We start from the raw sequence: 8416 nt of genomic DNA, 5'->3' as shown, positions 1-8416 counted from the left end.
CAACAGGCCTTTGGATTAAACACTTGAGCCCATGGGTGAATCATGCTGGGGTTTGCTGAAATAACTCACTGCTCCTTGTGCCATAAATACTGCATCTGGTGGGTTAGTCAGTTACTGCATTTGCTTTGTATAACTTAAGATTGGTCCAGCAACTTTTTTTGATGTGGTATCTTACGTCTGACCCTGGCTTGAGGATGTGTTAGAACCACCCCTTCCCTATGGAAAAATTAGCTGTAGGGGCCGTGCTGAGGAAATGTAGGCTGCAATGGTCTTCATGGTGTAAAGAAAATCCAGCTTCTTTCCAAGTTTGAAGCAAATATCTGCTGATGTGAAATCCACTCATTGACCTCACACATTTTATTAGACTTGGACTAAAGAGGAAAGAGCTTCACTGGGCTTGAACACAGAAGTCAGATTAGCTGACCAGTACTCCTGCAGTCTGTACTTCCTCTTCCATATCCCTAAAAGGAGGAGGCTAAGACCTTTACTCACTCCAGCAGGGCTCCACCTAGCTATTGCTTTTACTCACTCTTCCCCGTGAGTTTGCTGGAGGGGCCATTTTTAATCCATAACAGAGCAGGGTTTAAAACACACCTCCAGTACCACAGGCAGACTAGCTTCAGTAATTGCTCCCTGTCAGTTAGGGAGTTTCTGACTTTTCTGCAGAAAAGGACCTAGGGCTTACAGTGGACAAGAGGCTGTATAGGAGTCAACAGTGTGCCTTTATTGCCAAGAAGCCCAATGGCATTTTGGGCTGTATAAGTAGGGGCACTGCCAGCAGATCGAGGGATGTGATCGTCCCCCTCTATTTGACATTGCTGAGGCCTCAGCTGGAGTAGTGTGTCCAGTTTTGGGCCCCACATTACAAGGAGGTGGTGAAAAAATTGGAAAGCGTCCAGCACAGGGCAACAAAAGTGATTAGGGGACAGGAACACATGACTTATGGAGGAGTGGCTGAGGGAACTGGGATTGTTCAGTCTGCGGAAGAGAAGAATGAGGGGGGATTTGATAGCAGCTTTCAACTACCTGAAAGGGGGTTCCAAAAAGGATGGATCTAGACTGTTCCCAGTGGTAGCAGATGACAAAACAAGGATCAATGGTCTCAAGCTGCAGTAGGCGAGGTTTAGGTTGGATATTAGAAAAAACTTTTTCCACTAGGAGGGTGGTGAAGCACTGGAATGGGTTACCTCGGGAGGTGGTGGAATCTCCTTCCTTTGAAGTTTTTAAGGTCAGGCTTGACAAAGCCCTGGCTGGGATGATTTAGTTGGGGATTGGTCCTGCTTTGAGCAGGGGGTTGGACTAGATGACCTTCTGAGGTCCCTTCCAACCCTGATATTCTATGAACAGCTTGGTATCCTCAGTCGATTGGAGAACAAGGCAGGCCCTTTCTAATGAGATGACCACTTTGTTACTAGTCTCCATCTTTGAGAGCAACACAGCCATTCCTGCTCATGGTGCTGTTGCAGTGCTGAACCCGGGAGACCTTTCTATCCTAACTCAGGCTTGAGCTACTAAGGAACAGTGATGGAGCTGCCTAGATGACACTACCTACTTGTGACTTCAAGCATAGACACAAGCTCTCAGGAAAACGCATTACAAGCCCAGCACTGGTCTGATTATGGATCTCCCACAACCCTGAGCCATGTGCCTGTCGTGTTATTGACCTGGCTAGGTTTACACTAGGAAGTAGGAAAGGTTAGGCAGGTGCTTGGCTAACAGCAGGGAGGAAGGACACAGGCTGGCTGATGTCCATGCTTCAGCAAGACTGTCTGCTGCTCTCTCTTGCAGCTAGTCTCCCTGTGTGTGTGCGCAGGGGTGCGTTTTGACAACTCCAGGCAACTGGGATTTCACAATTCACCATCCCTTTTCCTGGACACTTCCAACCTGTTGAGCTTCTTACACTGGATTAGAGGCAAAGCCTGGCAGTCTCCCACCACTGTATGTGACCCTTTTAACTTCGCTCATTACCAATAGGGGTGTGTGGAGAGCTGAGAACCTACATTTCCTCTCAAGGCCAGTGCCCTAACACACTGGGCTCTTCCCTCTGTTACTTGGTCTCACAGTCTGTATTGTTGCCTTACTACACACTGGAAGCCAGATGAGTGTTCCAATGGGCTGTTGCCTCCTTCTACATGAGAATAGTCTCAATGGAAGAGAGCCAAATGGAGGCACCTGAAGAAATGCCTTCAGCCAGGAGACAAGCTCAGCCATTCTGGAGCCCTGCCAGAGAAAAAGTAGGTGCAAGGTGTGTGTGTGTGTGTGTGTGTGTGTGTGTGTGTGGAGAAGGGGGGATGGGGTCATCTGTACAGTAAATGTTTGTACAGAGCATGAGTCAGGGAGGGAATCACATTAAGCAGACAGGAATTTGAATGCAGTTGCAGTTTATTGGGACATTAAACCCTAGTTTTACACATTATACAGCTAGGAAAAAGATCAAGCTCAGGAGCACTTCCTGTGTACAGAGGAATAAAGCTGTAGGTATGTCCTGAGAGAAGCAGACTAGCCCTGCAAGGGATGCAGTCCTGCATGACTAGTCATGCCACCCTGTAACCGGTACTACATAGTTCTGGGGAAGTGTGCCTGGGAAATGACATTCAGGTTCTGTAATTCTGAGGTCAGCTCTTCCTTCTGCAGTCCACCATCTGCCAAAGCAGGACTACGGCCTCAGCGAGGAGACCCCACACTAGCTATGCAGGCAATTCAGCTGGATTCCTTCCAGCAGCAGGGGGAACCCTTCAGGCCTCCACCTTCTTTCCTTCCTCCACCAGCTCATCAGGACACTGTGGGGAGTCTCCCACGGGAGTGAAGGGTCCCACGATCCAATCCACGGGAATGTTCTGCATCACGTATTCCAGGAGCTCATCCAAGGACTTCTGGGCCTTGGTCACCATCTCCCGACCCCGGGCAAGGGCACTTCTGGAAAGATCCTGGAAACAGCCGGCACTGGAGAAGGAGGCCTGGAGCTCTTGTATACTGCTCGAGACCTGCTGGGCCTTGTCCTGGATAGTGCTGGGAAGGCCCTGGATGCTGCCCAGGAGAGTAAGGCAGGTGGTTTTCAGTTGCTGGGTGAGGCTCTGGGACATGGCTAGAGCCTGAGCTTCAACCTGCTGGAAGGAGAAAGAGACTGGAGTATCTGCAAGTCTCCCCTGCAGATGGGGGGAGTTCGCTGAAGCAAGGCTGTGAGGGCGAGAAGGAGGAGAATACCTTTGCGGAGTCAGGATCCTCCTGCCCTTCCAACTTCCCCCTGCAGCACTGGAGCCACATCTGGTACAGACGGTCCTGGCCATTGTGAAGCTTCTGATCTACGGCCTGCTTAGCATGGCTGATCTGCAGGGGGAAAGGGCAGTTAGCTGGGAAGAGCAGGAGGCGGCTGGCCAGGGAAGCTCTCCCACAGCTAGGTGTGGGCAGCAGGCGGGCAGCACTACTGCAGCGACACAGCTGGGCCCAGGAACAAACAGTGCCAATGGCACTGAGCATGGGAGGCTGCAGAGACCGTGACCCACAGCAGCTACAGGGCAGGGGAGAGGGGTCGTGTTCCTACCAGGTCAATGATTTGCTGGAGCTGGGAGAGGGCCTCCAGGGTGCGCTGCCTGGCTTGTCTCATCTTGCCCAGGGCGTCCTGGTAGGCTCGCTGGCGCAGCGTGCTCGACAGGGAACCCAGACGCACGTAGTAACTCCGCTGCTCTGCGGGAGCCTCTCCAGGCCCCTCCAGGGGAGTTGTGGCAAGCTCAGCTGGAAGGGGGAAGGGGTCAGTTGGCAGCAGTGGTGCAAGTAAGGCAGTAAGGTCAGGTACGCCGTGCCATTAAGACATTTGTTGCTGGGATGACGTACTGGAATGACGTTCGGTAGCCGCTGAAAACTGCAGGGCTCTCAGGAACCGCAGCAGCGAAAGGAGCAGAATGCTGGCACCTCCTCTGGTTTCGCTGTACCACCCCCAGCTGGCCCCCCACCAGCCCTTCCACATAGTTGCATCTCCTGTCTGGAGTCTGTAGAGCCCCCTGCACAAGGCAGGGTGGGGTCATTTGGGGGGGGGGGGTTGTCACATGCCTCCCCCCTGCTTTTGGGTCCCTCCCATGAGTCACCATACTGGTAAGAATTAAAATCTACTTGCACCACCGGTTGTCCGGGCCAGGATACAAGGCAGGGATGCGTTCAGCCCTCCCAAAGCTTGTGACCGATGCAATCTTTCCCAGGGCATGTTTGGATGCCTGAAGCACCGACCACTAAGGCAGCGGGTAGCTGCACAGGGAGCAGTGTCAGAGCCATCAGACAGGGCAAGCAGAGGGCCCAGCATGAAGGAACTAAGGGAGGCTAGTAGCCAAGCTAGGTTGCAAGCTAGCCCTAAGGAGAGGTGGCTCTTTTGGCAGCTCAGCTGTGAGCACTGTGAACAGCTGTGAGTCCAAGCCGTGCCCGAAGACACCAGGGTCACATTGGTTTGTATTCAGCAGAGGGGATCTTACCAAGCTCCTCCTCTGTCATGGGGAGGTAGTAGTCCACCAGCTGCTCAGATTTCCCCAGTGCTGTGTCTATGACACTCGCAGCCATCTGCCCCATACGGGAGCCCATCACTGTGCTCATGCTGCTGGTCACGGCAGATTTGGTAACCTCCACGCTCTCCTGGACAGCCCCTTGGGCCATGCCCACCATGCTGGTCACTGCATCCTTGGCCTCAGTGACCGGGCTGCAGACTGCATCCTTGGCACCCACCATTGTGGCACGCACGAGGTCTTGGGCATCCAAAGCCACCTAGAGGAAAGGGGTCAGAGGAGAGGTCACTGAACACCTAGTGGAAGTGAAGGGCCCACAGCCTCATCCTGCTCCAGGACCGGTCGTGACACTCGTGGGGTTACCTTCTCAATCGGCTGCTGCAGGATGGGCAGCTGCTCCTCCAGTCTGTCCAGACCCCGACAGGCATATTCATTGGCTGCTGCAACTGAAACATAACCACAGAACTTGTTCCCTTAATTCCTTCACGTGCACAGATCTCGTGGGGCTGCTAATCTGTGTACACTGGAGGACTGGTGTTCCTAAGCAAATCTCCCCAGATTACTGATGGGAAAGCCAAGGAAGAGGGGTTGGGCAAGTTGCCCAAGGCTATGGAGCCAGTCTGTTTCAGAGCCAGGTTTAGGAGTCAGGAGATCCGGCTGCCAGTCATCTGTTCATCCACCCCCAGCCTCTCCTAGAGGGTTTCAGGAGTCTCCAGTGCCTGCCATGGGCTCAGATCCTTTTAGCATTGGAGCTGCTTCCTGTACCCTCTAGCAGGTATTGCTCCATGGCATTAGGTGCCATACACAGTGCATGTGGCTGTGTGGTACTGGGCCAGCCATGCACACCAGGGATTGTGCCTGGGCACTGCCTGCCTCTAGGCTGGTCCAGCTCAGCACCAGTACCTGAGCAGGAATCCCCGCCAGCAGCTGCTGCAGCCATCAGAACTCCTCCGCACAAGGCCAATGCCTTGGCCAGATCAAGACTAGGAGCTCGCTGAGTTCAGGGGAGCAGGAGAAGGGAGTCTGGATTCTGTTTCCTGCCAGTTGGAGGCAGAGTTCAGTAGTGGGCCTAGAGCCACTGTAGGCTGAGCCTGCCCCCAGACCCACCTCCCCCGCCACACACACAGGAGTGTTCCTGCCTCCCTTCCCTTACTCACGCTGTGGCTCCAGCTGGTCCAGAATGGGCTGTGCCCCGGTAATGGCAGTAGAGGTGATGGCCCTCACCCCAGTCTCTACTACCTCACAGACCCCTTTGATGGCTGGGTGGGTCTCTTTGGTGGCAGCGTAGCTGGCAGAGGCCATCTCACAGGCAGAGCTGACCAAGGGCAGGCCAGCCACCCTGTCCACTGCAGTCTGGGGGAGGGAAAGAGTCGTCAGCTGGGGAAGAGCTCCTGGCTTCTCAAGGTGCCCCTCCTGTCTTTTCCTCTGCAACTACTGATTCTGTAGGAGACTGCCCAGCTCTGAGCACCGTCTCCTGTCCATTTCAGCTGGGTTTCAGTGGCCTGCCTGTGAAATTAGTTACAGACCCAGAAGCCTGGTTCCATTGGAACAGCTGCCAATATTCAGCAAGGTCTCAGGAATGCCGTTTCCATCCTGGCACACCCACCAACAAAACAGAACTGTGTCACGATCTCGTTCCATCAGCGAGAGCAGGAATGGAGAGACCTTTTGTCTTTCCAAGTGCAGTCTCTCTCGATCAGGAACCATGTCTCGGTCCAGCACCCGGTACAATGCCCCCACTGGGCATTGCAATCAACGGGATTTGCCAGTGTTCTAAAGCAGACAGCATTCACAGGGTCACCTGTGCTCCTCCCGGATTCAGGAGGCACTTGTGGGCAGTGACTACGGCACTCTGAGAGCTAGAATCATTGCCTAGTGTTGTGGTTACGAGTCCCTGTCTCCTGCAGTGGAGACCCTGAACCTCCAACAGCCCTTCCAACTGCCAAGCACACCTGCCTCTCCAGGAGGGACCCACCTGTTGCTCCTCTGCCTGGATCTCCACCTGTGGTTCATTTTCCTTGGCAGACATGGTTGAGTGAGATGTCCCTGCAAGACCCAAAAAGGAATATTGAGTGGCTACAGCAGGAAACAGTGAAATCAATCTTGTGTAGGAATACCAGGAGAGCTGCTCCCGGTCCATTTTTTCTAAGAGCCAGACCAGGTTGCCCCCTGCAGTAAGTCTCTCTCTACAGAGAGCAGGCCAGGGCCTTAAACCTTTGATCTAAGGCAGGCTCAGAGACAGCCAGTTCTTCAAGCCCAGGGATGTACTCGTAATCCACACATCTTGTGGGTGTGTTCTTCTGTCCCATCTCGTGGCACCAGGACCAGTTAGAGAGGCAGAGATTAATTTTTCTGCTTTATGGTCTTAGCTAAGAGTCTAATGGCTTTTAGCTCATGTAGTAGAAGCTCATGCATTTAGGTCCAGAGGTCCCAGGTTTGATCCTGCCCATTACCAGGGTCTGTCGGTGTTACACACTCCCAAAGCTTCTCCTCAGACTTTTAGACCCAACAATGCCTCCCAAGGGGAGCACCAGGACACCTGTACAGCTCATCAGAGGCACCCTCCTAGTTTAGTCTTTTCCCAGATAGTACCGGGGCTAATTCCATTTGTCCCAGAGTACAATCACTGACAGAAGTTATCCTGCTGAAGGTAGTAGCCATTGACTACACACACAGAACACTGAATTCAGAAGGTACCACTAGGGAGCCTTCAGGGACCTCTTGAGTGAGTAGTGTAGGAGTCTCCCTGGATACTGAATTACATAAGAGATGATCATAATGGTGCCTTCTGACCTTAATATCTATGAGTCTACATAGGAGATGCCCACTATGGCACGCTGGTTATTTTAAAGCCAATTTAGCTGGTAAAAATACAAATATTTTCTATTGTCAGTTAAAGATGGTCTCGTAAAGAAACAGATTCCAGTTCAGGTAAGTTTACACCATCACTTCTAGAGGCAAGAGTGAGAGCACTAACTAGAAAGCTAGGGCCAGGAAGCATTTCCCTTATGGGAAGACACCAGGCCTATTTTCCTTTAGTGTTTCCTGCATTATCTGTTTCAGATACATACTGGTTACCCAGCACTCCAGTCTCAGCTGAATCAGCCACCTCAGTCAAGTGTTTCAACCTGCAGATCTTTAGGACAAGCCAGAACTCAGACCACAACCAGAAGTCCCATTCCCCATCCCTGCGTGGGAACAGCATAGCTTTGCTCAGGTCGAGAGGTGAGTAGGAGTTTTTCCCCTAGTCCAAACTCTAATTTAGTTCTCTTTGTTAAACATTCTATTCTCCTCTAGGGAAGCCTCCATCTCCAAGAACATACCATTAATCCAGGCCTCCCAGTCTGGAAGGCAAATAGTTTCCGTCCCTGGACCGTTTGCTCAGAAGACTGAACTCAAAATGCTTTACACAAGTACAACTACTAAGCACTGAAACTAGCTAAGAGCTTCTGACCATTCAATCCTAGCCACTACTGGCCATCAGGCAAGACATTGGGTCACACTCTGTGTAAGAAAAGAGCCCCCATCTAAACAGATACAGAACCTAGGAACCAGAGACATAACACAGAGGTTAACCACACATCTTACCAAACTTCCACACTACTAATCCTTTGCCAGTACTAGGACCTTCCCCCCTCAGCCATTATATTCCTGTGGTGATGTCATCATGGGGCTGGACACACTTGACAGACAGCTCAGGAGACCAATCACACAGCTGCATTCTCTACTTTGCCCAGTGAGAGCTGTGAGCCCATGAAAAGTTACAGGGTGTGAGAGTTGCCAATCTTGGTTGGATGTGTTCCTGGCGGTGTCATCACATGACAATCTTTAATTAAAGATTAATCTTTAATTCCTGGAGAGTTCAGGACAATCCTGGAGGGCTGGCAAACCTAGTTTCAGATTATGAGCTGTTTGGGGCAGGCCTTTTA

At 52.1% G+C, this 8416-nt stretch overlaps 1 protein-coding gene across 1 annotated transcript; it reads right to left on the bottom strand.

The window, feature by feature from the left end:
- Positions 1-2735: 2735 nt before the first annotated feature.
- LOC144264719 (perilipin-3-like) lies at positions 2736-7617 on the bottom strand. Its single transcript, XM_077816504.1, has 8 exons — positions 7566-7617; positions 6463-6533; positions 5645-5840; positions 4851-4933; positions 4461-4746; positions 3542-3732; positions 3205-3327; positions 2736-3107 (listed from the first exon to the last, which is right to left on the bottom strand). Exons 2-8 carry the CDS (start codon positions 6514-6516, stop codon positions 2736-2738), a joined length of 1305 nt encoding a protein of 434 aa, XP_077672630.1. The 5' UTR covers positions 6517-6533; positions 7566-7617.
- Between the last annotated feature and the right edge of the window lie 799 nt (positions 7618-8416).

This window comes from Eretmochelys imbricata, chromosome 5, assembly GCF_965152235.1.
Source record: "Eretmochelys imbricata isolate rEreImb1 chromosome 5, rEreImb1.hap1, whole genome shotgun sequence".
Classification (NCBI taxonomy): Eukaryota; Metazoa; Chordata; order Testudines; family Cheloniidae; genus Eretmochelys; species Eretmochelys imbricata.
This window is presented reverse-complemented; position numbering and strand designations above follow the sequence as displayed.

Coding starts and splice junctions, on each gene's coding strand:
- LOC144264719 (XM_077816504.1), bottom strand. CDS start 6,516: ATGTCTGCCAAGGAAAATGAACCACAGGTGGAGATCCAGGCAGAGGAG. Junction 3,733..4,460: donor CATGACAGAGGAGGAGCTTG/GTAAGATCCCCT, acceptor TCCCCCTTCCAG/CTGAGCTTGCCACAACTCCC. Junction 3,328..3,541: donor TCCAGCAAATCATTGACCTG/GTAGGAACACGA, acceptor TTCCCCCTGCAG/ATCAGCCATGCTAAGCAGGC.